At 48.7% G+C, this 26,744-nt stretch overlaps 11 protein-coding genes across 11 annotated transcripts; 5 read left to right on the top strand and 6 right to left on the bottom strand.

Moving 5' to 3' along the window:
• Positions 1-651: 651 nt before the first annotated feature.
• B0J16DRAFT_382348 (putative sodium bile acid cotransporter) lies at positions 652-2,084 on the top strand (the record flags this gene model as incomplete). Its single annotated transcript, XM_046131231.1, has 3 exons — positions 652-787; positions 839-1,024; positions 1,102-2,084. The coding sequence occupies 3 exons, from the start codon at positions 652-654 to the stop codon at positions 2,082-2,084; spliced, it is 1,305 nt and encodes a 434-aa protein (XP_045984380.1).
• Positions 2,085-2,303: 219 nt separating this feature from the next.
• Positions 2,304-4,319, bottom strand: B0J16DRAFT_361819 (glycoside hydrolase superfamily; the record flags this gene model as incomplete). Its single annotated transcript, XM_046129780.1, has 2 exons — positions 3,792-4,319; positions 2,304-3,735 (listed from the first exon to the last, which is right to left on the bottom strand). Exons 1-2 carry the CDS (start codon positions 3,833-3,835, stop codon positions 2,304-2,306), a joined length of 1,476 nt encoding a protein of 491 aa, XP_045984379.1. The 5' UTR covers positions 3,836-4,319.
• Positions 4,320-5,367: 1,048 nt separating this feature from the next.
• On the bottom strand, positions 5,368-6,823 carry B0J16DRAFT_94557 (uncharacterized protein). Its single transcript, XM_046134719.1, has 2 exons — positions 6,210-6,823; positions 5,368-6,133 (listed from the first exon to the last, which is right to left on the bottom strand). The coding sequence occupies exons 1-2, from the start codon at positions 6,328-6,330 to the stop codon at positions 5,529-5,531; spliced, it is 726 nt and encodes a 241-aa protein (XP_045984378.1). The 5' UTR covers positions 6,331-6,823; the 3' UTR covers positions 5,368-5,528.
• A 2-nt stretch (positions 6,824-6,825) lies between these two features.
• B0J16DRAFT_337230 (uncharacterized protein) lies at positions 6,826-7,221 on the top strand. The gene has a single exon (XM_046127333.1). It carries the CDS (start codon positions 6,854-6,856, stop codon positions 7,094-7,096), a length of 243 nt encoding a protein of 80 aa, XP_045984377.1. The 5' UTR covers positions 6,826-6,853; the 3' UTR covers positions 7,097-7,221.
• A 509-nt stretch (positions 7,222-7,730) lies between these two features.
• On the top strand, positions 7,731-8,625 carry B0J16DRAFT_265122 (NADP-dependent oxidoreductase domain-containing protein; the record flags this gene model as incomplete). Its single annotated transcript, XM_046123383.1, has 2 exons — positions 7,731-8,240; positions 8,293-8,625. The coding sequence occupies 2 exons, from the start codon at positions 7,731-7,733 to the stop codon at positions 8,623-8,625; spliced, it is 843 nt and encodes a 280-aa protein (XP_045984376.1).
• A 63-nt stretch (positions 8,626-8,688) lies between these two features.
• Positions 8,689-10,821, bottom strand: B0J16DRAFT_94539 (uncharacterized protein). The gene is made up of 4 exons (XM_046134718.1): positions 9,857-10,821; positions 9,560-9,806; positions 9,468-9,510; positions 8,689-9,421 (listed from the first exon to the last, which is right to left on the bottom strand). Exons 1-4 carry the CDS (start codon positions 10,672-10,674, stop codon positions 8,763-8,765), a joined length of 1,767 nt encoding a protein of 588 aa, XP_045984375.1. The 5' UTR covers positions 10,675-10,821; the 3' UTR covers positions 8,689-8,762.
• Positions 10,822-11,648: 827 nt separating this feature from the next.
• On the top strand, positions 11,649-14,369 carry B0J16DRAFT_361817 (uncharacterized protein). Its single transcript, XM_046129779.1, has 4 exons — positions 11,649-11,933; positions 12,039-12,344; positions 12,408-14,067; positions 14,123-14,369. Exons 2-4 carry the CDS (start codon positions 12,055-12,057, stop codon positions 14,306-14,308), a joined length of 2,136 nt encoding a protein of 711 aa, XP_045984374.1. The 5' UTR covers positions 11,649-11,933; positions 12,039-12,054; the 3' UTR covers positions 14,309-14,369.
• A 501-nt stretch (positions 14,370-14,870) lies between these two features.
• Positions 14,871-17,869, bottom strand: B0J16DRAFT_354701 (cation transport protein-domain-containing protein; the record flags this gene model as incomplete). Its single annotated transcript, XM_046129388.1, has 3 exons — positions 14,871-15,824; positions 15,881-17,631; positions 17,770-17,869. The coding sequence occupies 3 exons, from the start codon at positions 17,867-17,869 to the stop codon at positions 14,871-14,873; spliced, it is 2,805 nt and encodes a 934-aa protein (XP_045984373.1).
• A 3,589-nt stretch (positions 17,870-21,458) lies between these two features.
• On the bottom strand, positions 21,459-24,129 carry B0J16DRAFT_94498 (P-loop containing nucleoside triphosphate hydrolase protein). Its single transcript, XM_046134717.1, has one exon. The coding sequence runs from the start codon at positions 24,036-24,038 to the stop codon at positions 21,561-21,563; it is 2,478 nt and encodes an 825-aa protein (XP_045984372.1). The 5' UTR covers positions 24,039-24,129; the 3' UTR covers positions 21,459-21,560.
• Positions 24,130-24,194: 65 nt separating this feature from the next.
• B0J16DRAFT_337219 (uncharacterized protein) lies at positions 24,195-25,043 on the top strand. Its single transcript, XM_046127332.1, has 3 exons — positions 24,195-24,406; positions 24,459-24,502; positions 24,582-25,043. The coding sequence occupies exons 1-3, from the start codon at positions 24,402-24,404 to the stop codon at positions 24,899-24,901; spliced, it is 369 nt and encodes a 122-aa protein (XP_045984371.1). The 5' UTR covers positions 24,195-24,401; the 3' UTR covers positions 24,902-25,043.
• B0J16DRAFT_337216 (nucleophile aminohydrolase) lies at positions 25,044-26,395 on the bottom strand. The gene is made up of 5 exons (XM_046127331.1): positions 26,071-26,395; positions 26,010-26,016; positions 25,908-25,960; positions 25,464-25,851; positions 25,044-25,410 (listed from the first exon to the last, which is right to left on the bottom strand). The coding sequence occupies exons 1-5, from the start codon at positions 26,099-26,101 to the stop codon at positions 25,080-25,082; spliced, it is 810 nt and encodes a 269-aa protein (XP_045984370.1). The 5' UTR covers positions 26,102-26,395; the 3' UTR covers positions 25,044-25,079.
• Between the last annotated feature and the right edge of the window lie 349 nt (positions 26,396-26,744).

Below are 26,744 nucleotides of genomic sequence, written 5' to 3'. Positions count from 1 at the left end.
AACGAGTTACACCAAGCCTGTCTATACCCTCAGACTTGGGAGAGATTATTCCTTTTACCCATCTTGATACCACTACACATCGCATGGCGTTTTTTTTATTGGATTCAGCATACCTTGCACATCAGACCAGCTGTTTGACTTCTTTTTTTGTATCATGGAGAGACGACGAGTAGAAAAGAAAAGTTGTGGCGGCGTGGGATCCGTCAAACTATCATGGATCATATCCAGTGCTTCTCGACTTGCGACACGCTCTGGAGACGAAACTGGGAGCGGTGCCTGCTTGGGAGGAAGTTGCTTTTAATTTGCTTAATTGTACCATCCTGTAATTTCTGATATGACATATTCGCTCAATACTATATGACACCAATCATTTATTTCTCTCTTGACAGACTTCCAGAGTTGCTATTAGCCCTTGTATAAGCCTCCGACATCCGGATCCATTCAAGGACATTTCAAAGTCCGCCCTCTTTTTGTGAAGGCCTTGAATGCGGCAATAGCCCGGATGACTTTCAATTCATCCCTGCCAAGATACCAAGCCCGGATTATAGCCATGGTTGATCACTGGCACTATCTCCTATTTAAGTATGATTCCGTCTTCTCACTTCTAAGTTATTCTTCAAAGTATGGCAATTACGCCTCCAAGACTTGAAAATGTCAAGTGAAGAAAAGGAACCCGAGCCTAAAAGAGGATTTATCGGCTGGGTTAAAAAGGTGATTGATATCATACTTGCACAGTATCTTGTCATTGGATTTGCAATTGCCTGCGTATTGGGGTATTTCTTTCCGTGTAAGTGTCTCTTATCTGATTCAAGTCCAAGTTGCTGATAGTTGATCACAGCGGTTGCTCGACACGGAGGCGTCATTCGCTCAGAGTACAGCATTCTCTATGGCGCCGTCGCATTTATCTTTCTTGTCAGCGGTCTGCAACTTTCGCCTGAGAAGCTTCGCAAGAATGTGACGAATTGGAGACTGCATATTTTGGTTCATGGAATTAGTTTTGCAGTTATCCCAGCTATTGTACTCGGTGAGTTCACCTTAAAGCAGTAGTCTATTCCTTGCCTAGAGACATAACGAGACCCAACAGACGACTAACATTGATAGCCATCGTTCACATCTCCATTGCTGCTGGAGCCCTCAAATCTCAAACTCCTTCGCCACCAATTCTCATCGGCCTCCTCACGACAGCCTGTCTCCCAACTACGATTGCCTCTAATGTTGTCATGACGCGGGCTTCAGGCGGAGACGAGGCCGCAGCTATCATCTCGGTTGTGATCGGCAATGTCGCCGGGTCGTTTCTTTCCCCGTTACTCATCTACGGGTTCTTTCCCACTGGCCATCCCCAAGTTTTTGATGACTGGCGCCCTGCTGATCCGTCTACCTTGGGACATATGTATGCAGATGTCGCTAAACAACTGTGCCTCAGTGTTGTCTTGCCTCTCATTGTCGGCCAAGCTATCAGATGGAAGTGGGAAGAGCGCACAGTCAAGGTTCTCACCGCTCTCAAACTAGCCAAGGTATCAACAATATGCCTTGTCCTACTTGTCTGGACCACGTTCTCTGGGGCCTTTGGCACCGGTGCGCTGAATGATCTATCGACCAGCAATATCCTCTTTCTCGTCTTCATGAATGTTGCATTATATGCTCTCTTTACCGTTATCTGCTTCCTTCTCGCAAGGCCTCCCGAAAGACTTACAAGAATGGTCTCTTCGTCTTGGCTGAGGGCTCTGTTTAAGCGCATGACCAAAGAGCAGACTATTGCTGTATGTTTCTGTGGTGCGGCCAAAACAACAAGTTTAGGTATCCCACTGGCCAGCTCCATGTGGGCTCGTGCCGATGATCTCACACGAGCGTATATCCAGATACCAGTCTTACTGTATACCATCGAACAGGTTTTTATGGCTCAGGGGCTAGTATACGTCTTCCGATGGTATATGCGTCGCGACGTAAAGAGGGATGTCGACGAGGAAACAGAGCAGGATACCTCGGGAGAACAGCAGTCCATGGCAACGCAGACGGAAGCCGCTGGGATTTCCAGAGAAATTGTCAATACAGATACAGAAGGAAAAGTCCAGCACACGTCATAAGATCTTGGATAAGGTCAATCTCCTGGTCTTTAAAGCCCATACATATATGCATTATAAGCGTTCTCTCTTTAATTCAAGCTAGATAGATACCCATCAACTGAACTGTTTGGTATGGTTTATACGTGGCGTTTATAATTGTAACAGAAAAATGTTGATAATCTTTCATATTCATACGCGAGAAATCATAGGGTTGTCATAATCATCTACTTTCGTCCAATCTTAAGTTTGTCCTGCCTTGACCTTGGCAACGTTGCCCACGCCGTTCTCCTCCTTCTTGATGAGACTGTCAAACAGAGGCTTCAAGTGCTTGGCGCTCTTCTTGGGATAACGCTTCTGGTCGTTCTCATAGTCGACATAAGTCACGCCGAATCGAGTCTCATAACCCTCAGCCCACTCGAAGTTGTCTAGCAGAGACCAGGCGAAGTAGCCGTGGATATCCACACCGTCAAGTCGCGAGGCATCAGCCATGGCTCTCACGTAATCGTCATAGTACTGAACACGGAAGTCGTCTTCCAAGATCTTTTCTCGTGGCATATCGTTCTCACCCTTGATGCTGGTGCCATTCTCAGTGACGTACATTCTGGGGAAACCATAACGCTTAGACAACCAGACAAGCAGGTCACGGAAACCCTGGGCACATGGTCGAAGCCAAGTAGACTGGGTCTCTTCACCGATGCAGTCACCTCGGTGGTTCCAGAAATGCAGCTCAAGGTTACCGACAAAGTCCTCGGGGGCAGCCTCTCCCTCGCGGTGCTTAACATAATTCGCAGTGTAGTGGTTCATGCCATAGAAATCGTTGGAGCCCAAGACAAGGGCCTTCTCCTCAGGTGTGAATGTAGGGAGGCGATCACCAAGCTGGGCACGCATCGAGGCCGGGTAATCTCCAAAGTAGATAGGGTCGGCAAACCAGGAGATAGCAAATTCGATCTTGCGGTTGGCTGCCTCGATATCCTTAGGGTCCTTAGGGTCCCAGGGGTATGTAGCATCACCGTTGAGGGTGATGCCAATCTCACCACCATTCTTGGGCTTGAACTCCTCACGGTAAATCTTTACAGCGCGGCCATGAGCAACAAGAAGGTTGTGGCCAACGATCCAAGGCTCGGTGGAAGAGTCACCGACGTCAGACTTGTCGCGATTAGAGCAGCGACCGGGAGCGTTGGAACCGGTGCTGTAACCAAGAATGGCTGAGCACCAGGGCTCGTTGTGGGTGATCCAGTTCTTGCAACGGGGGATCGCCTCGAACATGACACGAGCATAACGCTCATAGTCAAGAGGGAACTCCTCGCGGTTCAGGAGACCACCATATCGGCGGTCCAGCTCATCGGGAACATCCCAGTGGAAAAGGGTGATAAATGGAGTAATGCCAGCGTCAAGAAGGTCGTCGACAAACTTGCGGTAGTGGTCAATTCCGGCTTGGTTAACGGGGTCGTTACGACCACCGAGAGGGATGATTCGAGACCAGCAGATGGAGAATCGGTAGGCTTTGGAGCCTAGCGACTTGAGAAGAGCGATGTCCTCAGCAGTTCGGTTGTAAGAGTCACAGGCGGTGACACCAGAACTGCCATCTGCGATCTTGCCAGGCTTGGCACAGAAAGTATCCCAGTTGGCGGGGCCTCGGCCATCCTTGTCGATGGCGCCCTCAATCTGATAGCTGTTCCGGAGGTCAATTATTACCGCACAGGACAATTGATGTGAGAAGTAACCTACGAAGCGGTGGCAAAGCCCCATAGGAAGTCTGCGGGAAGCGACATGATGGGTGAAGGCTGGCTTTTGGCTCTTCAGGTTTCAACTATACTAAGATATGTTCGACAGGAGTAAAGGTGTCCTTAGAGACAGCCCGTCGAAATAGACAAAGAAAGGGGGTATAGAAGAGTGATAGAGAAAGATGCTGGGTGCAGAAGAGGAGGAGAGGGAAAGATCCTGTCTCTTGAGCATCAGAACACTCTCTTATATACCCAAGCTAGAGCATGGGTTGCCCGTCTATCTATCCCTCCTTCGCCCTCGGCTCTGCAACCTTCGTTCCACTCGTAGCTTAGGCGCACTCATGTCAGCTCCATGGTGAAACTGGACTGGAGGACTGAATAGAGGGATATGCCTCAAAGATCGTGTATGTTTCTTCGGACCGTCACAGCCGTGGCCGGATCATCTGCCACAAAAGCTAGGGTGGGGTTGATAATGTTGCGAGAGCATGGTTATGGTTGGTGGTCGACGTACCTTCCGGAGTTGAATTGGTGGATTAGGGGAGGTAGACTATGGGCCATGGCGGCACCTGCCCAGGCTACGACCTGCATTCTGCTGACGGGATGTCTCCTTCCATTCTCTTAAAGGCAATTAACCCCAGCCAATGCTATTGCCCCATGGGGATTCGTTTCAGAATCGTTCTAACTTGGGTAGGATCTAGGCTCTTTCATTACTTTTGTACTGCGCCGCTCACCGTTTTTACCTCTTCTTCTTCACCTTTTTCTTCATTCCATTGTCATTTTTTACAAACTCACTGTTATTCAATTCACGGCGGCCGAGCTGAGGAAATCACAAACTCTTTTCGCACTTTACTCTTTTAGTCGTACATGGACCTCCCCGTGTTCGTCAGACGATTCCCGCTCATCTGTGCCTCCGCGAGCCTTCGGCCCGCCTCTCCGGCGCCACGACAGCCCGCTACCGCCAAAACTTCGGTACCTTCTGTCACTGTGGAAGCTGCCTATACGCAGCCCAGCCTGCAGCCCTCGCCTAGCTTCGCTTCGCCGGATGAATTAAACGAATGCACGCCTGCAGGAGTAACTCAATGATTCCCGAGATCTCACGTTCTGCACGTGGTGTCTCGGCTTGAAGATCCAAGGGTCTCTGTACCGTTGTTGCGCCTACGGTCTGGGTTGCATTGTGTTTCGGATGCTGTAAGTCTGACTTCCACCAAGACCGGTTCCTGTCAAACGGCCCGGACTGTATTGCCCCGAAATTCCCGGTCTGTCATGGCTGCTAGGGCCGAAACACCATCCTTCTGGTGGGATTGTCTAAGTTTTGGCGATCTCATGCCAGATTGCATCTTCTCATTCTTATCTGCCTTCTGTCAGTTTCCGAATATTCCATCGACTATCACCTATGAATCTACGTATGGACCCCGCTGAGCGCCGTAAGCTACAAGAGAGATCAACAATACATCCATACGAAGATACCAGAGGTTCAAATTACCATTGCTGAGTACGTACAATTTTGATAAATTACTAACTTAACATGACTGGCGAGATTGCGCCAACGGTCTATAAAGAGCGACTTGAAAACTCAAAGTACCTCGCCTATGCGCCTATCGACAAAAGAGGATCTTGCTGCCAGGATTTTAGCAAAAGTCCTCGTCATTAATCCCCTTCCGCATGTATTTATCACCAGTCGCCAGCTTCCTCGAAATAACGACACTCCACTACTTGCCAAATCTCCTCGACGCTGCGTCTTTTAGTTTCCTCCGGCGGCCGCTTCTGATTCTTCCCTATCCTTCATCTTCCGCTTTCCGGGGACTGACATTTCCATATCGACATCTTCATGTGGAGATCCCGCGGACTCGTTGCCGTTACCTGAATATTCAACGATCTCCCACTCCACCTTGACTCGGCCATCCTGCGATTGCTTGACGCCTTGGCTTCGGCGCATGTTTCCTAGACGTGTTCCTTCAACCATGCCGTCAAACCAAGGAACTCCGTACGATTGGCGCAGTGCCGTGTTCCTGCCCACCACTTCTGATGGCTGTCGTACTAGATCATTGTTGTCGTCCTCTTCGGGAATCAAGCCCATGTCCTCAAGGTCACGCAGATCTTCCCTCAGCAAGCTTCCGAGAGTAAGGTTGATAAACTCGGCTTCTGTATGTGGGTTTTCGGACCAGTACGACAAAGGCGTGCCACAATAACCGCAAAAGTGACGTTTCGAGTGTTGTTGGCTGGGGTGTGTGTAGACACGTCGGATTAAAGCATGTGTCTCGTCAGGAAAGAAAGAGTAGGTTGTGCTATGGTACCACGACAAGGGAACTCGGATGTAGGCTGCCAGGGGGGTTGCGAGAGAGGTCTCTGTAAACTGTTGTCAGATCACATGCTCGGTACTCGAAAGCTCAACCTGGAATTCTCGGTGTGGGTTTAAACCTACGATGGACAGAATCGGTGTTGAAGAGGACTTGTGCCTCGTTGATGCCGCTCTGCGGGACAGCAATGATGTACCGGTTTCGGCCGCAATGGCAGCCGCCGCGCAATGGTCTGAGTGTGCTCATGGCTAAGGAAAGCAATTCAAATGGGGAGAGCAGTCAATTCGTTAAAGAGGCTAGCTTATCGAGTGAGCAAGTAAGTGTATATCGATCGGTCGGTCTGAGAGCGTGAAGATCGAGGAGGAGTATAAAAAGGTGAAAGGGAGGGAAACAATTTAGGAGAGAAAAGAGTTGCAGTGACAGCTGTGGACTGACGGGACCGATGGAAGATAATGAAATCGTTTGGTGATCAGCAGTCACGCCCACCTCCTAGGCTCCTTCCCTGGCGTCTGGATCTCTCACGCTGAGGTAGCTTTGGCTATAATCCCAGGCGGGACCCAGCAGGTGGGCTGGCAGTGACGACATTCTTTCAGTGAGTTTCCGCTAGAGCTTATGTTTCCACGACACTCTAGCGCTTCGTGGGGGGTTCTAGAATTATGCCGCTAGCCGATGAACCCCACCATGATAGAAGCTGAAGGCCCGGTCGATGGATCTACCCTAAGGTTCGAGGTAAACATCCAATATTTTGCAAAGAAATTACATTGAATTCATGCTTTTTTATATAATCATCTTCTTCTTGGGTTATTTCGCAAGTTCTTCGATTTGGATGATCCAGTATTATTTCTGGGCTATGCAGTCTTCTGTGCGCTGGCATGTTTTGATGTATTCGCTGGCTCGTCTGAGACTGTCACTTACAGAAAGTTCCAGCAATATTTACACCATGCATGCACGATCCCTGACTATACCTACAGCTCTCCTTCCAATCAACTTTCGCCCTATGATCAAGCCATGACCCTCTTACTAGGTAATGTGCCCAGCAAGCATTCCTCGACTATCACGGTGTCAGTGTGTCAGAAGAATTGGCCGCTGAGAGCATAAGAGATGAAATAATTCGATCATCTTATGCGAGCTTAGGCCAGTAGTTAGGCTATTTTATTTATGTAGCCTAAGCCTTAGAGGACAATTATTCTGGCACCTACCTGCGCGGCATTGTTACCAGCCTTGTAAACTCAAAGACAAAGGTTGTGTCAGGATAACCGTCCGCTTCTGGCTCGAATTATATGAAGATTATTTGTTCATCTACCATTGGAACTCGAGAATATGTAGCAAACATTCGATATATCACTTCCTCCTGAGCAAAAAAAGTTACCGGCGGAGATGTGTATTCCTAGGTACCTCCCTAGCCTTTTGATAGACTTTTGGGTAGTATCTATAGCTCAATTTATATATTCAAATTTGTACTATCTCCTATCTTAGATGATCAGCCTGCCCGGGATGTCCGTATATTATTGCTGCGGTTCTTTTTTGTCTATCAGTACCTTGATCGTGGGTGGTGAACGAGACTCACTTGACTGGCATGAATCATCTGGTTTAGCGTATACAAGCCTCACCTCTCATTAACACCAAACTGCAGCACAGTCTCGACCATGTCGACCACGTACCGTATCCCTATACGAAATTCCACAGCTAGTATCCCCTGTATCGGATTTGGCAGTTACAAAATCCGCGGCCAAGCATGTGCAGATGCCGTTCTCGCAGCACTTTCAGCAGGATACACACACATCGACTCAGCTGCCCTGTACCGGAACGAAGTGCGCGTCCGTGAAGCAATTGAACAATCCGGCGCGGTCCGTAAGGACCTATTTATCACTACCAAAGTAGGAAGCCCAAGAAAAAAGACGAGTCAGATCGAGGTGTATGAAGATGTTCTTGAGACAGTGGAGCGTATTGCTGGAAAGGATGGGTACGTTGACCTGTTACTGATGCATGTCCCTGGATCATCCCGAGAGCATAGACTGGGTTTATGGCACGCCATGGAGAGGGCGAAAAGAGCAGGGAGAGCAAAGAACATCGGGGTTAGCAATTTTCGAGTACGACATCTTGAGGAACTGCAAGAGTATGCTACTGAGTGGCCTCCAAGTGTAAATCAAATCGAGGTGAGTCACAGCATACCGTTTTACTTGATGGTAAATCTGACAGTCGACCTAGCTTCACCCTTGGTGTCGTCAAAAAGAAGTCGTAGCATACTGTCAAGAAAATGGCATCGTTATCAAGGCATACAGCCCTCTTGCTACTGGCGCTCGACTGGATGATCCGGTAGTTGGGATCATCTCGAAAAAGCATGAAAAATCACATGCTCAGGTACTCATCCGTTATTCACTACAAAAAGGCTGGGTGCCGCTACCCAAGAGCTCGAAGCCAGATCGTATATGTGAGAATATCAATGTCTTCGACTTTGTCCTGGATCAAGAAGACATGGAGGCCCTGGACAAACTGGATGAAGGGTCATCAGGTGCAATATTTAAGATGAATGTGGATTAGATTCCGAGGAATAGATCTCTATGAAGAAAAGAAACGGTCCGTTCTAGAAACATGGTGACTCCATTTGGATTGCAACGCTAGATACAGGAATTCCAGAAAGACATATAGCAGTGCCAATGTAGACACAGGACTCATGCCTATGTCCTTCCACGCTTAGCCCACTCTCTAAGGTCGTTCTTCTTAATCTTTCCCGTGCTCGTCTTGGGCAACTCGTCCACGATCTCAACCTCTCTAGGGACCATAAATCTGCTGATATCACTCTGATGCTTGGCCCACGAAATGATTTCGTCTCCAGTCACACTCTTGCCCTCCTTGACGGTGACATAAACCTTGGGCCGCTCGCCCCAGTGAGAATCTGGGACGGCGACTGCACCAGCCTCAAGAATGTCAGGGTGCTGCGCTAACATGCTCTCAAGAGCAACGGATGAGATGTTCTCGCCACCGGAGATGATGATATCCTTCGCACGGTCTTGGATCTGAGCACTGCCATCTGGATGCCACACTGCAAGATCACCAGAATGAAGAACGCCCCCGGCAAACAACTCTCGAGTAGCCGCAGGATCTTTGTAATACTCCTTGGCGCAGATGTTTCCCATGAAGACGATTTCACCGATTTCCTTGCCGTCTTTTGCGACATCAATAAGGACCCCTTGTGGCTGATCTTGCTTGATGACACGGATTGGCTGACTAGTAATGAATCCGTGACCTTGCCGGGACATTTTTGCGTATTTTTCTGTCGGAGGTAGATGATCCCACTCCGGTAGAGTATAGCATTTGGTGATGGGCCCGTATGTTTCTACCAGCTGTTAGTCGCATTCTTTGTAAAGCTGGAACAGACTTACCTGTCATTCCGTATACGTGGACGGGGATGAGATTCAGTTTTGTCTAAACGTTGGTTAGCACTTTGCTTCTGGTAGTGTTTTATAGTACGTACCATCTGTTCAAAAAGATATCCTGTTGGTGGGCTGGCTGCTACAGTAACCTTGACTTCTTGTGGTAACTTTTCAGCTTCCTTAGCTGCCACCAACAATGTGTTGACAGTTGGAGCAGCGTTGAAATGTGTGATGCCCTCTTCCTTCAGTAACCTCCAGATAAGAGGGTAATCGATCTTTCTCAGGCAGACATTTGTACCTCGTACCGCAACGACAGACCAGGGAAATGTCCATCCTACTGCATGAAACCTGTAGACTGTCAGTTGTCAAATACCCCCTATGTTCTTTTTAATACTAACATTGGTAGTGTCCATAAGTACTTGCATCGGCCAACATTCAAACCTGACTCAATAATATTGGCCATGGCAGCCAAGTAAGAACCTCGATGTGTGTAAACGACACCTTTAGGCTTTGATGTTGTCCCGGAAGTGAACGGAATAGCAAGCATATCATCCTCACTCCGTGCCTGAGCATGAAGACCTGCCCAACCGTGGCTTCCTTGGCTAATATCATGCTTCAAGCCCTCGAGAACAGCATCATCAAAGGGACCAGACAATTGGCCTTCAGTAGCATCCGTATCCTGATAAACAAGGTTAGCAACAGCCTTAAGACAAGCATGAACCTGCTCGCGAGGGAGAAAATCAACCATATCAATAATCAAAGGAACATTCTCATGTTTCTCCTTGTACGCATCAAGCAAGCCAACAAACTCATTGTCAACAATAATGCAGTCCACTTCAGCAAAGTCAAATATGTAGGCGATGTCCTCTGGCTTTAGACGGTAGTTGGCCGGGACAATAGCAGCTCCTGCAGCGACAATGCCATAGATGGACTCGAGGAAAGCTGGCGTGTTGGGAGCGAGGATGCCCACGCGCCGATAGCCATGCTTAAGGAAATAGTAAGCCAGACCTCGGGCGCGGTCAGCAAACTCAGCATATGAGCGACGCAGTACAGCCCCATTCACAGTGATATGAAATATGGCTTCAGCATCAGGCTCAATGGAAGCGGCGCGCTCAAGAAATGTTGTAGGTGATAGAGTGTGGAAGTTGACAGGCGCTGTTGGGTGAGGGCGGAGATGATTGAGGATAGAACGGAGACGAGAAGGAGGATCCGACATGTTGAGTTGAGTTAGTGTGAGAGAGAGGAGGTTAAAAGTAATTGACGATGGAACGAATAGACAAGTTGAGATGAGATTGGATGACTTCAATTCATACAGCACCTCCCTACCTAAGTAGCTATGTCTCGGTTCAGCCCGGCAAACACGGTTCCTGCTCGGTTTCTCCAACCGTTCAATTGCCCGGCCATTAGCAGTCAAAGACGATGATTACTCGAAGCAGCTTAGTCGAGTCACGAACCAATCAAGACTTTGCAGATAATAGATCCATGCTTGTTTATCGTCTTTAGTGTCTTTGTGAAGGCGGGGACCCCGCATAATTGGTTGTGGAGGAGAGCAGGGAATATCTTTAAGACGGGGAAAAGGATCAAATAGTAGCATATCCATTGGCTCAATCCAAACTCTTGATTATTCCAGGCCATGTCAGTAGAGAACTGACCGCCTATAATCTGCGGGACAACCCTCAAACAGTTTACACAGCACATGCCTAGACCGCTGGAGCAAGTGAATCAAAGGACTTGCGGGGTAGCTTCAGTGGGGAATTGTTGAGTGTTGACAGGGTGTAAGTGAACCTAGGACATAGAAACCAAAATCAACTATGGATTCTGATAAGAGTCAATGTACGGATAGAACACAGCCTAATAAACCAAATGGATTTCATCGCAGTTTAGGTCAGACTCTAGAAGTCAGGAAGTATTAGTTAGTAGGTAACTCAGAAGCAACGATAAGTGAACAAGCGACAAGAGAACCTTGGATTATAGACATAGACTATAACCATGAGCTGAATCTTAGCTATACTATTGTATCGACACCCAACAATCGACGGGAGGTGTGATAGATATCAAATGTGGCGTCATGTGGCTGAAATATGGCTGTGCAGCCGTAAACGGAAGGTCTCCACTCCTCCCTGCAAGTGAAGTCAATCTAACTTGCCCACTACGTAACTCGAATGGGGTCTTTCATATGATTCAATTTGGCTTATCTCGTATCCATCAACTTTATCCTCACTTACTGTCCACTCTACTTCACATTCGCTTCGTGATTGCAGCATCTTTTCTTGTTTGTTCTTCTTTCTGCTAAGTCACCTGTTTCAAACTCTTCTTGGGTAGGACGGGCAAGAGGAGTCACTCAACTGTACGCTGTTACGTCTCAGACAGCTTGCATTGACGGCTCTATTCTGAGACAAGCTGGCTGTTGCATCGCATCATCTACTTTTAGGTTCAGGCAGTCTAAACCTTCCACTCGAGCTGCTGGTCCCGGCGGTATGTATTTTAGCACCCCAGGCGACGAGAAAAACTGCTTTCTTACTTTCCGTCCCTTTACTTCAATCCCGCAACGTTCTGGAAGCTCATCATGATCGTCTATAGCTCGAATCAAAGACCCATGGCGTCCCGAAACCCCTCCGAGAGCTCCCCGGCTCGTCCGTCCGCCACACGTACGGCCTCTCACACTCATACTGCCAAAACAACAGCTTCCAGCAGCGGCGATCGCTTGGCAGTTCCCAGAAGAGCCCATACATTCGCAAATGCAACTCCATCTGCGAACGAGGGCGCTACATCTCCCGATGCCTTCGAAACTGGCGAACATAGTGACTCCGACGATGGAATTGAGGTTACCAGAGCTTCCATCGAGCTCGATATCCTTCCCATCGAGCTCATCACGTTAACAGACAGGTACGCCGAGGAATGCCGCGCATCGCTTGAATCCCCGTTGCTGAACCCCTCTCCTATTCATAGCTTCATCGAGTCTCTGAATGCCAAAGTTCATCCCACCCCTCCCAGCATCGAGAAGCTGTCACAAAAGTTCCAGGACTTTTACACCCAAGCTTCGTCCAACATCAACACTCACATCAACGCCCTGGCTTCGAGGCAAAGCCGTGGCGCATCCCCCACACCATCTGTTTCTTCTCTCTCATCCGCCGCCAGCCGATTGCGATCCAAAGCCAGTGCGCTCAGCATAACTAAGACAGAGCCTGAACAACAAATGATTACCGCAGAAGAGCTAGCGAATCGCAAGCGAAATAGAAAGGCCCTCGAAGCTAAGAGGTCGCTCCTTGAGGAGGCTGTTGAGCGCAGATTATGTGAGGGCATCTACGATAAGATTTACCGACACCGAAGCACTCAGGATGAGGCGCAGGACGATAAATTGCGCTCAAAGACAGCAGCCTTGGCCTTAGTTGGCATTGGGCCCTCCGACCTGGGTATCGATTTGACAGGTGAAGCTGACGAGTCTGGCGAAAAGACTGGCCCAACAGAAGACGACATCAAGGAGAAATTGGAGCCCGCCAGGCGGGACATCATCATGATGACACAGAAACGATATCCTCTGGGCAAGCTTAACCACCTTAAAGCTGCCCATCGGAGCATTGTCGACACTCTTGCTCACTTCCATCCTTCTGCATCTGCTGATGAAATCATGCCTATGCTTATCTATACTCTCATTACGCTTCCACCCGAGAACCTACATGCCATAAGCGATGTTCATTTTATACAGTACTTCCGTTGGGAACCAAAACTTACAGGCGAGGCCGCATACTGTCTGACAAACCTCGAAGCTGCCATTAGCTTTCTGCAGACCGTGGATCTTGCAACATTGCGAGCCGACGAACAGCTCTCTGGCCCGGCAAAGAGCACGAGTCCAAGGACAGAGACATTCCCTCCTGCATACCAACAAGGAGAAGCTTCTTCGTCGCCTAGTGGTCCCGAAGAAAGCAAGGTCAACGCCGAAGCAACTAAGATGTCTGCCCCTGATGTCAAAGCTTCACAGGCGTTGCGTAACCGCCGGCTAAGTGATCTTGTAAATGGGCCTGCGCAAGCATTCGGAGCCGCAAGCGATGCCGTCTTCAATACAGCTGACCAAAGCTTGAAGAACATATCCAACAGCTTGGAAGGCAGCTACAAATTCCTTGTTGGAAAACTAAGGGAGCATCAAGATAGTCCCCGAGAATCTATCACTGTGCCGAGAACACTGGACGATGCCCGCAAGCTGGTCAGCACGCCACCTCCCGATGAGGAGGACACCGGCGGACTTGACAGGCTGCTTGTCCTGGATGATGCCGACCCCCTGAAACGTCCAATATCGCGGGAAGACAAAGTTCTGAACCTCATCGGCGGTCGTCGCGAACGTAGTACGGACAGCACTCGAAGCGGTCGTAGCGCAAGTTCGTCGAAGAAAGTTTTGTTTGCCTCTGATGAACCCAAGGCAGCCAGCCAGAACCCTGGACAGAACCCCGCCGTTTTGGACCAGATGCGTAATTTGGGTAACTCGTTCAATCCCATGGCTCGGCTCCCTAGTATCAGTATGATCCGCGGGTTTGGGCGTAATACACCCACAACACCGCCAGCACCAGCAGCTAAAGAGACAGCCAAACCTGCGGACGGTGGTGATTTAGGAACGGTAAGCTGATGACCGCTATCGGATGATTCAATGTGCTTGATACTGACTTTTGTAGGCTTTCCCTGACATTGCTATAGCCCTTCCACCCAAGGAGATCCCTAGGATTGCGCCGCCCAACAAACGGTTCATGGAGATACAGACACCTGGTGAACTAAAACTTGGCGAAGTCCTTGACCTGTTACGAGACTACCGCCGCTTGGCCACTGCATTGAAGGATATCGGTGCTTTCGAGACAAAGTAAAAGGGGACGCTTTAAATACACATAAATTAATCTATTAGAGTTAATACACCAGGATACACCATCCGGGACGGCCGATGTATGTGCTTAATCGTGATGCTGTAGAAACTGCCGACTGTATTGACGAAAGGTAGGATATTAATGTCGGCTTGCACCTAAAGGCTATTGCCTTCTATTGAAAGTGAACTACTAATCTATACCACTGGCGACCATGGCGGTTATAAACCCAAAGGCGAGAACAAAATCGTTGACAGAACAAGATCCTGCCATAACTATAACGCCACCACGAGTCCAAGAAACTGAGCTTAAAAGCTAAACCTTGGTAACATCGAAATCAACATGGAGCCTAAGCTTGCGCTCCAACAGTTCCCATTCGTATCTCCGTCTATATTGTCATTATTTTGATGCTGAACGCCTAGAAACCCTTTTCAGAAAATTGATATCGCTTTTCCCTTCGAAATTATTGAGTTCGTGAATGTAGTATAACAGAACCAAACCGGCTCTTGTCAAGGGGCAGTAACGCATTGTGTGCCACGTCTGCTGAATATGTGAGGTCGAACTAAACTCAGCTAGTTTCTGCTCGACGAGGTGTATATTGGTGGGATTCGATAGGCCGCAGGGGCGGAACCTCATCCTTTTCCTCATCAAACACCGGCTCAGTGTTCGATCGTGGGAAGTCTCGCATGTTATTAGAATTATTTGAGGTCGCGCGCTTATGGCCATGTATCTCGTCACTCGGGATAACAGGTCCAGGATAGAGGAACTGGGAAATGATTCGGCTGTTTGCTCGCTCGCGGAAACGGTTCATACTTCCTCTTCGACCAGGGAACGTTGGACTTGTCGGAGGTTCCATGCCAGACGTCGCTCCCAAGGATGCATTTGTGCGCGTGCGAATAAGAATTGGTTGATTTTCTTCGGCTTCCTTCTGGAAACGTGCTTCACTTGGCAGAAGCACGGCCCGATCCAAGCCATATGGCAAGCCACGATGTCGCCCACGAATTTGCATGGCAACGATGATCAGTTTACCAAGAACAGTAAACTGCGAGCAAAGAGAGGCATTGACATTGGGTACACCCATGCTCAAACCGACAGTTCCGTACGCGCTGATAACCTCGAAGAGAACATCGAACAAGTTGAAGTCTTTTGCTTTGAGACTGCTGCCCTCGGTAATAGCGAGGAGAAAGAATCCCACGAAGACATACCATAAATCGAAGGAGAGTTGGCGCCGCAAATGAGTGCCGACGTAGTTGAGAGCACTGGCGTCCTCCTCCTCGTCTTCGTCCTTCTTGCTGCTGTACACCCCGAGAGACTTTTCTTCGTAGACGTTGGTTCGGCGGATGGAAATGGCAATGGGAAAGATGGAAATGTACATCATAATCATGTATAGCACCGGAATAGCGGGATGGAGGTCACCCAAACTGAAACAGGAGAATCCTGCCGTTCGAGTTGAAGCGGCTTGAAAGAGACCATCAGCGATGCGAGTATGGACCGGCAACTGGGCGACTGGACCCGAATTCAACTATGAAATGTTAGCCTGTGTAATAACCGGTAAGGGGAAATAGAAGAGCTGCGTACATCGAGTACAACGAAGAATAGCAAGTCTATAGCGTTCAAAGCGGCAAGAATCCAAAACAGCCACCAATTGGCACTCGAGGGAAAGAGAAGGGTAAAGCATCGACGTGGGTGGTCGAGAAGAAACCTCAGTTCCTCCCAGAGGCCGGTGTTCGTTGGTACGAGCTTCGACAGTACCCAAATGACAAAACGCAGCATGACGGGAAAGCCAGTGTTTCCAATGATAATGAAAAACCACATGATCATCATGACATACTCCGAAGTATTGAAAGAATTCATGCTGTCCGGGGTCAAGGTCAGACCCAAGTCGTTGAAAGCCGAGTTAGCTGTCCAGAATCCCCACCAAGTTCTGGAAACGGCGTCGCCGTCAACAATACTACCATACTTTTCGTTGTGAAGAATGAAAGGTAGGAGGAAGGTTACGGCAATCAACTGGAAGCCCCAAAAGTAGGAAAGCAATATAACGGCCAGAGTACGTAGTGACCGATATTCAATACCACCCAATTCCTCTCGTTGCTCAAGAGTCAGCCCCACGAAGTTAGAATTTCGACCCATAGTCGGGGTGTAACTGAGATAAGGCATATCCTTGGTGTGATCGCTCGTTAAAGCTGACTTGATGGTATCTATTGTGCGCGTTCGGAAAGCACGATTCATTGTACTGTCCCCGTCGTCCTCGTGTGTCTCCTTTTGGCCACGGTTGAAAATGCGAGGCTTTCGCATTCTAAGAGCATCGAGAGTGCCGCCAACAGCTCTGGCATCGTCAGTTAGTTCGTGCTTGATAGGACGCTTGGGCTCCGCGATGACGATCGTTGGCCTACGACCAGCCGGCCTTCTGGAGTCAATGGTCGCATGATCCGGTCTTGATTCTACCGTTCTCGTCATGGCAATGGTGTTGTTGTCATCATCCCCATCATCGTCTTCCAGCCGTCGCGGCCCCATTCCTCTCTCAGTTTCTCGTGGGCCTGGAATTCTCAACACTTCGTTGTCTTGGTTTCGCTGGCGTTCCAAGATGGCAATGTGCTCTGCATGAGTCCTTCGTTGAGGAAACTTGGTCAAGTCGTCATCAACGCCGTCACTTCTCTTAACTGTTTCGGCGAATTTGATCCCAGATGGCGTATTCTGTGTTTTGCCAATTTCCTCTCTCCACCCATCCCGGCCATCGTGATGTGCCTGATTAGGCTTTTCGAGTGGACTCAGTTCTATGCTATTGGACCGTCCAGCTGAAACCGTGTCACTCTCATCGCTGCTCGCAGGCGGTGGTCTACGCGGCTGATGGTCGTTGTCGTCATCGTCGTCGACAATCGCTTGAGATTGATAGGCCTCGCTTCCGTCTAATAAGATACCGTCGTTGGTCATACGTGGGCGCCGGCCCTGGTCAGGAACAACGGTGATATGTCGGCCATTGACTCCTTCTTCGTTCTGTCGGTCCAAGTTCCGCGGGCGAGTCTTTGCCTTGGAAATAGTAGCACGGCGCTGTCGGGCATCTGTTACCCAGCCCTGAAACCTCTTTTCGAACCAATAAAGGCGTAGGAAAACAACCGAAGTGTGTAAAGTGATGGGGTTAGACGTTATGGTGAAGAAATAAACAACGACCTGCTGAAAGGTATTGAGAAGATTGACGTCAATGGGATTTAGACCAGCCTGCGTATTGGCTCCACTTGCGAACATGAGGGAATCGACATAGGACGTTTGACCACGGCCAGAACCGTAAATAATCACCGAAGCCAACAAGGTTGCGCCAATGATCCATGTGTCTATGAGCAACAGTTAGATTGAAACTTGACATTGAAGATTGATGCTGTAAAAAGCAAAAAGTGCATATCTGCGTGGGGGTTGAACCCAAGAGGTAGTATGGGGGGTAACATGAGACGAATGCATGCGACTTGACTTACAGTGGATGGAAATAAAGTTGAAATGGGGTTTCTTGGAGACGAAGGGCGGCTTCACAGCTTTAAGCCGCGCCCATATAGAGGCGCGCACTTCGGCTACCATATCTTCGAGATAGAGGGAAGACGGCTGGAATCTTTTGTAACTATAATGAAGATGAAAAGAATAAAGCAGGGGCAGCGAGGGCCTCGCAGCTATTTGGGTTGGTGTTAGTCGCCAAGCTTGATGCAGACTAGACCATGACCATGGTTACTGTAATGGCTATGGCGTAACTTAAGGCGGAGACTGAAGAACGAACTGCGGGTAGACGATTTTGCTGCGCCTAGAACAGGGTTTTCTTTCGGAGGGAGTGCGGGTACAGGAAGTTTGAACGTCGAAGGAACAGGAATGGACCGATGACTGGCGACGGGGTGCCGAAGTGAGTCTCTGGGGCACTTCTAGTGGCCAACCTAACTGAATACTGCACTTGTAATGGGTGGCGGACGATAAAAAAAAGGGCGCAAGCTATTATACCCGCCAGTACTTTACTGTAACGTAGTCAAAATGCTTGACTAACTGAAAAGCGTTCTAATTGAAGACAAAAATTGATTGATCTGCGAGTAAAGGAGCATGTTGAAAGGTTGAAAGCGTCTCAATTGAAAGTGGTGTTTAAGCAGTAAAAGATAAAGAGGTAGAGAGACGGAGACAGAGCTGAAGGAGGACACTTGGATATAGATAATGGCTGAATAGCAAAACAAATGGTAACAGAGAAATTTTCTATAGGCAGATAAGGTGCCCGAGGCAAGTACTAGAGGTAAGTACCGTAGTGTAAGCGGTACCTAGAGTTACGGAAGGAGGCAGGGGAATTATCGAAAGAACCATGGAAGGAGCCCTGGTCAAAGATACCTCCTGCCTTCAATAGAAACACCCACGGACAGACATGCATTTATTACAGTACATGCAACCGAGAGACAACATAAAGCACTGACCGACTAGAACAAAGATAACGGCGACGACTCGGAGTTCGCGAGCCAGCCCACGAGGGAGCTGCTGATAATTTCAAAGGGTTCAAGAATCCATGTCATTCATGATAACCTGACTGCCTGATCAGCGGCGGCCATATACAATAACCATGCCATGCAATGTCATACCATACCACACTATGCATGCTCCCGTCTCTTGGCTGTTCTATTGCTCCGAAAAAGAAAAGACACAGACAGACAGAAGCAAGGGAGCCTAGGAGCTCACCTCAGAGAACAGCTCCTGCTCGAGTCAACAAACTTGGATGGGAGGGAACGCCAAGATGGGACCGAGCTACCGGGTCCATTTACGATCCAGGCACACGCCCCCCTAGCGGTGCACACACACGCGGCATTGACAGGGCCAGAGCAGGGATTCCTCAGGGCCCAGATGCTTGCAGATGGGGACCCGACGGGCGGCGGGAAACAGAGAGACGGAGAGGAAAAATCGAGCTGAAACTTCATTGGCTTCCTTTTTACGACAAAGAAATGCATCCACTGCCAATGCGCGGGATTCGTTCCCCGGCTCTGGCAGACTTCCGCCCATTAGTCTAGCGGCTCCATTGGAATCCCGAGTTTGCCTTGTCAATCATTTCTCTCCTCCGGCACTTATGTTATTGCTCATGAGCAGCGGAAGGGAGAGGACGGTGGAAGGAGGGAGGGACGGGGCGGAGCAGACTGCAAAAAGTATGAAACCGTTTGCTTTGTTACATTGGATCTGCATGCACGCGAACAGACAGAGGACTACTGCAATTAAGTGGTGGCAGAGACCGTTGGAACGCCCGCTGACCCTGACACAGTATCCGTTGATTGGCAAACCTTTTGTACAGTAAAAGGGCAAAGTTAATCTGATCGGGCAGTAATGACGCCAGGTATTTTCGTTCCAGATGAGATCGCTGTTCATCTTTACTTCTACGCCGGCTGTTGGTGACTATCATTTCCAAATCGATTTTCTTAACCCTGATAGTCCCTAATATTACTTATAGCACTGTAGGACAACGTCATAACGGAGGTCTGTCGCCCAAGCTTTGAAATCTGAAGCTTTCTCTCTTTTTCCCTGCATGCAGCGAAAAAGCCCTGTCCTTGTCTGTTGTCTGTGTGCTACATTTTTACTATCGGACCAATGACATTCCCATTAAAGCAATCTCCAAATCAAATTGCCAAGCAATTTTGGAGATCTTGAAAGACGGTGGTGAAACCGCTAACACGTGCTTGTTCGAGTCAAACAAAGGGACAATTCGAGTCGCGCAAAATAGAAACAAAGTCGGTCAAGGTCGCGACGGCTTACACGGCCCAGGAACAGAAACACAGCTTTGGGCGGATATTGTCCAGTTCAAAAGGGGCTCGTTTAGACGGGCAACTATCACCCTTGACTGAAGCTCTGGCCAGTCTCCAAAATATTAGGGCCGTTTTCTACGAAAGCAATAGGCGAAAATACAGTCAGTACCTTGTATCGATCGCGATCCTTTCTTCTTCGTTACAACAGAGCAGAGACGAGGGAAATCTTTCTTTCCGACTTAGGCTACCATAATAAAGTAGCCTAAATACTTGTCTAAGCTGCATAATGTGACTAAATTATTTCGTCTCTTTCGCTTTTAAGGGCATTCTCCTAATACCCTGAGGCGAGCCAAAGCAGCCCTGGACACCGGATTCCCGTGATCCCCCTCCGCCTTTCCGCTAAAGAATAACAGAGCATACGATTGATAATGTGATGTCACACACCATGGCCCAACACACACCCTAGTGCATGTTGTCTAATCCCATGTGGCTGAGACAATATCATTTGCTTGCATGTACGAGGGTGTTGCACGACAATGGATAGGAACAAGCCCTTGCAAATAACACAACTGCCTCAGCAACTTACACCAAAGGCCAATGATTATCATGCCGATGTATCCAGGGAGCTTATGCAAAGAGTCATGCAGGATGGTATATGAGGAACACCCAGATCTAGACCGCTTCTCCCTTACCATATCATGCATGCATACTTCGAATTATCAGTAAGCATCGTATTATGAAGAGTGACGGGTTTGTGGTCGAACCCGCATCGTAAACTTTCCAAGGTTGGAACTTGCAACTCATACAACCGGTAACCGAACGAACCCTAGTCTTGCCAAGCTTTCTCCCCGGAACACTAAGCGCGGCACTAGTTCTTAGGGCCTCAGCTACCTGAGAGAGCTCTGACATTATAATTAAAATAGCTGTGACGAAGCTATCTCAGTCTATCTCTCGACATAATTTCTTCTTGGCGAGATTGTATGTAGCACTCAAAAGACCATACTCACTCATTCTTGACATCACATCATTAGTACGCTGTACGGAGTAGTCGTACCGTAATTGTGCCACACTAATACCTGCCTATGGTGTGACACATGTTACCCTGTCATGTTGTGCTGTCTTCTTCTTTTCCGAGATCTGATATGGATGAATGGTTTAGAGAGACCAAATCACGGCGTTACCTTATCTTGTCCAACATCACCAAGAGTCACCTGGGCTTCCTGACTTGTGCACTGCCATCATCCCCATGCATAGGTAGTCAGCATTCACTGCAACGAGCCATCCGTTGGGTTTGTTTTGTCAATAAACTTCATTGAATCTATTGTTTGCAATCTGATCGGCTGTGGCCGTGCTGTGCTGTGCTGTTTCCTGAACGCCGAGTCTTTCCCGCCCATGTACCCCAAGAAAACATGATCGTTGACAACTTGCTTCGCGCGAACCCCCAGAATCTAGGCTCGCGTTCGAGCCGTCCAATAATACATCCATCCCTTCTATTACCCGATTTTCCAATTTCTTCTCTATTACTGCGCCGCGGCGCGTCTCGCATTCTCTCGTCCAATCTTCTTGAAGAAGGCATGGCTGTCCGCCTTCTTTCGCTTCGTCGACATCTTTTTGTTCTGCTCGATGTATGCCATGTCCTGGCCACCGCTGAGCTCACCAAGAGTACCCGCCGTTCGTCGTGCTCCCTTCTTCTTTTTGCGTCCCATAGTGCCTTGATGAAACATGTCATCGTTGGGGTCATCCTCCTCCATACTCTCATTCTCCACAAGTACCTTCTGCAATAATTCCCGACGCTCCGAGACATCTGCAAATGCTAGACCAGGAGTCTTCTCGATGTTGGCGAGCTGCGTGATAACCTTGAAGGCATATCCCTGATCAACAAGGAAGGCTTGACGCTTAGAAGAGAAGTACATCTCCTGTGTATCTTTTGAAACCAGTGAGTAGAAAAAGGCGTTAAAACCTTCATCGTTACGTCGCTTGGCTCTCAGAATACGACCCAAACGCTGCGCCTCTTGACGACGGGAACCGTAGTGCGAAGAGATTTGGATGAGGCACGTCGCTTCGGGTAGATCAAGAGATGTATCTCCAATCTTGGACAAGAAGAGGGTGTTGACGTTAGGGTTGTGCTGGAAGTTCTCTAGCACTTGTAAACGTTCTGCTTGACCAGTACCACCAAAAATGTATGCCTTCTGGAGCTTCAGAGCATACGCCTTCAGAGCATACACATTGTCTGAGAAAACAATGATTTTATCCCCTCGCGACTCGTGATAGTTGATAAGATATTGGCAAGCCTGGAACTTTCGAGGATTCATGATATAGAGTAAGCCCTTCTTTCGGCTCGGTGCCTTGAGGTACTGGTCGTAAAACTCAGTAGGCATTGGGCACCAGACTTCAGCACACTGAACTCTGGCGATGTGTCCTTGCTTTGAAAGCTCCATCCAGTTGGCTTCGAAGAGCTTTGGTCCGATCAGGAAGTTAAGATCCGAAATCTTGTCATCTTCTCGTAGAAGAGTTGCCGTAAGACCGAGCTTAGAGTGAGTCTTGATTGAGGAAGTCACCTTTCTGAAAATGTTGGCGGGCACGACGTGCACCTCGTCTAGGAGCATAAGACCCCATTCTCGACCAGTCAAGAACCTCATCATCTTCTCTGCATCGTAGGATCGAGCTCGGGATTGTGTGACCATTGCGTATGTTGTGACGATGATACCTGTGCTTCCAGTGAAGACATTGTTCTTGGAGTCGGATGTGAAAGCAACAATATCGTCGGGGTTAATGTTGGACCACTTCAAGAACTCATTTCGCCATTGCACGACTGACATGGAACTTGTGCACAAAACGATTACACCCTTCTTGATGGTGCAGGCTGCTGTGATGCCTACCAGCGTCTTTCCAGCACCACAAGGCAGGACAATCAGTCCACTCTTCGCGCGTCCGTTACCAAACATTTTACTAAGACTCTTCTCCTGGTAAGGTCGAATTTGAGTACCCGGCTTAAGATCGATATCCAGATTGGCATTTGCCTCATCTCTTCGGAAATCATACTCTTCAAGGACCGGGTATCCCAGGTTCAAGCATTCCTTTTGCACGGTTTCGACGTCTTTATCTGCAATCTCGAAGGAGTGCGTCACTTCTTGGTCCTCATCGTCTTCCTCATTGAGCGTTGCAAAAACCTCACCCTCCTGAACAGGCTGTCCGTCTTTGCCTTGTTCGCCTGATTGGCCGAGGGCATTCGCCTGCTTCACTCCTGCCGCATTCTGGGTACCAGGAATGACAAGACCACCGATCTTGGGCGCCACTGATGTTGTGATCTCTTCTGTGCCCTGAACACGTAAGGGTCCGATTCTGGGATTCTTGAGGAGGGTTTGGAGCATGTTCGGGTCGGGACTTTCGACGTAGTACTTGGTATTCTTGAGGACCAACTTCACCTTGCCGTAACTCTGAGTACAGCTGGTAATGAAATTTCGAATTTCATCTGGCAAAGGGGTCTTAAGAAATCGGTCTAGAGTGTTGATGATATCCTCTGGCGAAAGTCCAACGGAGACGGCAGCGTACAGACTGTGTGTTGTGAGAGCGTACTCGTGCATGAAGGTCGGTCGTGACAGGGGCTCGGAGATTGTGATTAGGAAATCTTGGGCTTGCTCCGCAAGCGGGTTAAAACTCTCCAAGATGATGCGGCCTTTCTGAGGATCGATCCAAAGAGGTCGGTTCTGGTGGTCCTTCTTTAATACCAGGTAGGAGAAATCACGGTCGCCAAAGATATGCGGGAGAGGATCCCGAATCGCGTGTCTCTTCTGGTAGCGATCCAGGGAAAATATGTCTATGTTTTTATTCAAGTCACGTTCCAGAGCCTCGTCAACAGGTGCGTCATCCTCGTCCGGCACCTCTTCATTGCTATCGATCGTTCGTGGCGTTGCAGCACCAGGCGTTGACATCCGCGAAGACCGGCCGACTTTCGCTCCGCCTTGCACGGCGCCACCGGCTTTCCTCTTGGGCGGCATATTTGTCGTGATGGCGGGCAATTTGATGGTCGTGGCAGTTGTCGTGGGGAGAAAATGAATATGGGAAGCAGGAAAGTTGAAGGCTTGAAAGAATGCGCCCAGGCGTTCATGATGAGCGTCACAGAATCATGATGACTAATATTTTAAATGGAGCCATATTCTGCCTAGTCCGCCTCGCTGCGCTCCGATTTAGCGTCGTGTCAGGGGCCCAGGCAGTTTAATGTCTGAATAATACACCCCGCCAAAACTCTCGAACTTTCGTCCAAACTTGAGTTACAACTGCCTATTTGCAGTCACCGCAATTCTGGATTATTCACAAGAACAGTCTCAGAGGCTAAAAGCGACTTCTTTTCACTTATAAACATGTGGTAAGATAGAGACCCAACGCCAGCTTGTGAAATAAAACTAATAATTGTCTAGCAAACATATTCTCAACGCGCAGGTCGCCGTCCGATCTCCATGCTGTGCGTCGAACGTTAGCGAAGTTGGCGCTCGCAACTTCTCGATTCTGTCCAAGACCTGGGAAGCTAATTTTGTATCTAGGCAGAAAATGGTTTGACTGCGTTGAGTGCCACGGTGAACAAGAGAACCATCCTCTCAAGGAGAGCTTCGAAATGATCTTTGCTTGCAAGAAGTGCAGGAAGTGTTTCCGAAAGGACATTAAAGAGTTCGAAGAAGCCGACGAATTCTGTCCCCACTGCGATAACCACTTTGTCATCGATGCGAAAACCCCCCAAGCAGCCCTGTCAATCGAAAGCGAAGACGTGCGAATGGACAACAAGATGCTCAAGGACGAGAGACAAAAGACTAGAGGCATTAGGTCTATCTTTGACCCGTCAGACGATGCTGACAAGCTGGGATAATTGGAGACTAGACAATAGGGCAAAACTCACGGCGTTCATGGTACATAGCGAGTTGTCACTTACGTGGGGAACAAAGATAGAATGCATCCCGTCATTACTTATGTTAATACAATGGCACTGGGCTCTGATTCTAGAGACGCAATGCACTTGTCTATGTCTCCCTTCCCCATATGTCTCTTTATTCCGCAGCAGAATCATCCTGGGATCTAGTTAGGATGGCAGCACTTCCAGTGCCGGGGGTCCGGCCCGTCTTCTTCTTAGCAGCCTCTTCCTGCTTCTCCTGCTCGATCTCCTTGACGTAATCTTCGATCTCCGATGTGGGCAGTGTCTCAATAGTAGCACCTGGCGCCATCAAAGAGATCTCGATGTTCTTTGCTCCAGTTTGGACAACCTCAAGCAGCGACTTGATTGCCAGTCGAATGGTTGCCTCTCGGTTCATATCCTCTTTGTAGTTTCGCTCGAGGAACTCACGAACGGTCTTGCTTGAACGTCCGATGGCATTTGCTTTCCTGTGGAAGAGTTAGCTTGTTGAATCCGACTCAGAAATTCCCAAATGTCTTACCATGCGGAGTAGATACCAGAAGGTTCGGTCTGGTAGAGTCGGGGGACGTCGCTGCCGTGGTCGAAACCGACAATCAGGGTGCTAATACCGAATGGTCGGACACCACCAGCTTGTGTGTATCGCTGCTGAACACCGGCGACATATTTGGTGATGTAATCGATGGTGACAGGGTCTTCGACGGAGAGACGGTGGGACTGTGCCTCTAACCGCGCCTTGTCGACGAGGATACGAGCGTCTGCATTTAGACCAGCGAAGGCGAGAGCGACGTGGTGGTCGAGAAGTTGGATCTTGGAAGGTGTGATGCGAGTATCTTGAAGCTTCATAGCAGAGCGCTTCTCACATCCTAGCACGACAACATCGGTACCTTTGACACCGACAGCACATGTACCTATTACGAGTATAAGCCACTGCGATAATGATATCAGTCATCAAACTGTAACACACCTCGCTTGACAGCTTCACCAGCATATTCGACTTGGAAAACGTGACCGTCGGGACTGATAGTATGTTAGGGAGCTTCGCGTGGAGTTTTACTATGAAACCAACCTGAAGACTGAATCTCTAGTTAGCGATGTATCATTAACCATAGGACGCTATGGGAACTCACCCGACAGAGCTCTGTCGTATCCGGAAGCCATGGTGAAGGTTTAGAATGGATTGATTTCGAGGATTCCGTGCTTGAGAGTAATTCGTAATGCTTTGTTCGTGTGGTGAAAGCGAATCGAGGGGTTGGTGCTGGATTTGGTCGATGAGTGTTGACGTTGATGTGCTGGGGTGCTAAGCTTCGTCAGAACGGCAGCCTGCCAGTTACCTGCGGACAGGAAGGCTGAGAGCTGGAGCTCCCCAGCTAGCGGACAGCAACCACGCCGGAATAGCTATCTTCCGACTACCAGTCACGGTGTGTATAAAGCTGCGCACGAGTTCTACGCACTGTACAACTCTCATTAATATACACGTTTATGAAATTTATATAAATATCTTGGCAACCACATTACCTGGCCCGGACAATAACGAGGTCACCGTCAAATGGCTCTTCTGTAACTCATTCTTTCAATAGACTGTTTTATTCCATTATGTTATTTCTAATCGTACAACATTCTGACTCCATTACCTGGCACAAGCCTTCCAGTTCGGCCTCCTGTTTATCAACCTACCAAGTATCTCAAACTATTCTAAGGGAACGATTTTATTGTCAATCCCACGACATGGCGAACATGAAAATGCAAAGAAGCGATGACATGTCAGGAGCATAGCTTTCGAAGAAGAACATATCGACGTCGT

This window comes from Fusarium flagelliforme (genome assembly GCF_020744385.1).
Source record: "Fusarium flagelliforme strain FIESC 12 MPI-CAGE-AA-0113 chromosome Unknown B0J16scaffold_3, whole genome shotgun sequence".
Lineage (NCBI taxonomy): Eukaryota > Fungi > Ascomycota > Sordariomycetes > Hypocreales > Nectriaceae > Fusarium > Fusarium flagelliforme.
The sequence above is the reverse complement of the archived record's forward strand: the minus strand, read 5'-3'. Positions and strand labels throughout refer to the sequence as shown.

Bases quoted from the DNA above. Each gene is read 5' to 3' on its own strand.
- B0J16DRAFT_94557 (XM_046134719.1), bottom strand. From the start codon at position 6,330: ATGAGCACACTCAGACCATTGCGCGGCGGCTGCCATTGCGGCCGAAAC. The intron at 6,134-6,209 runs GTAGGTTTAAAC...AACAGTTTACAG, and splicing joins CAACACCGATTCTGTCCATC to AGACCTCTCTCGCAACCCCC.
- B0J16DRAFT_337230 (XM_046127333.1), top strand. From the start codon at position 6,854: ATGCTTTTTTATATAATCATCTTCTTCTTGGGTTATTTCGCAAGTTCT.
- B0J16DRAFT_94539 (XM_046134718.1), bottom strand. From the start codon at position 10,674: ATGTCGGATCCTCCTTCTCGTCTCCGTTCTATCCTCAATCATCTCCGC. The intron at 9,807-9,856 runs GTTAGTATTAAA...GACAGTCTACAG, and splicing joins TACTTATGGACACTACCAAT to GTTTCATGCAGTAGGATGGA. The intron at 9,422-9,467 runs GTAAGTCTGTTC...AACAGCTGGTAG, and splicing joins CCACGTATACGGAATGACAG to AAACATACGGGCCCATCACC.
- B0J16DRAFT_361817 (XM_046129779.1), top strand. From the start codon at position 12,055: ATGGCGTCCCGAAACCCCTCCGAGAGCTCCCCGGCTCGTCCGTCCGCC. The intron at 12,345-12,407 runs GTACGCCGAGGA...TCCTATTCATAG, and splicing joins CTCATCACGTTAACAGACAG to CTTCATCGAGTCTCTGAATG. The intron at 14,068-14,122 runs GTAAGCTGATGA...TGACTTTTGTAG, and splicing joins ACGGTGGTGATTTAGGAACG to GCTTTCCCTGACATTGCTAT.
- B0J16DRAFT_94498 (XM_046134717.1), bottom strand. From the start codon at position 24,038: ATGCCGCCCAAGAGGAAAGCCGGTGGCGCCGTGCAAGGCGGAGCGAAA.
- B0J16DRAFT_337219 (XM_046127332.1), top strand. The intron at 24,503-24,581 runs GTGCGTCGAACG...TTTTGTATCTAG, and splicing joins CGCCGTCCGATCTCCATGCT to GCAGAAAATGGTTTGACTGC.
- B0J16DRAFT_337216 (XM_046127331.1), bottom strand. From the start codon at position 26,101: ATGGCTTCCGGATACGACAGAGCTCTGTCGG. The intron at 25,852-25,907 runs GTGTGTTACAGT...TACTCGTAATAG, and splicing joins TGGTGAAGCTGTCAAGCGAG to GTACATGTGCTGTCGGTGTC. The intron at 25,411-25,463 runs GTAAGACATTTG...ACTCTTCCACAG, and splicing joins TCTGGTATCTACTCCGCATG to GAAAGCAAATGCCATCGGAC.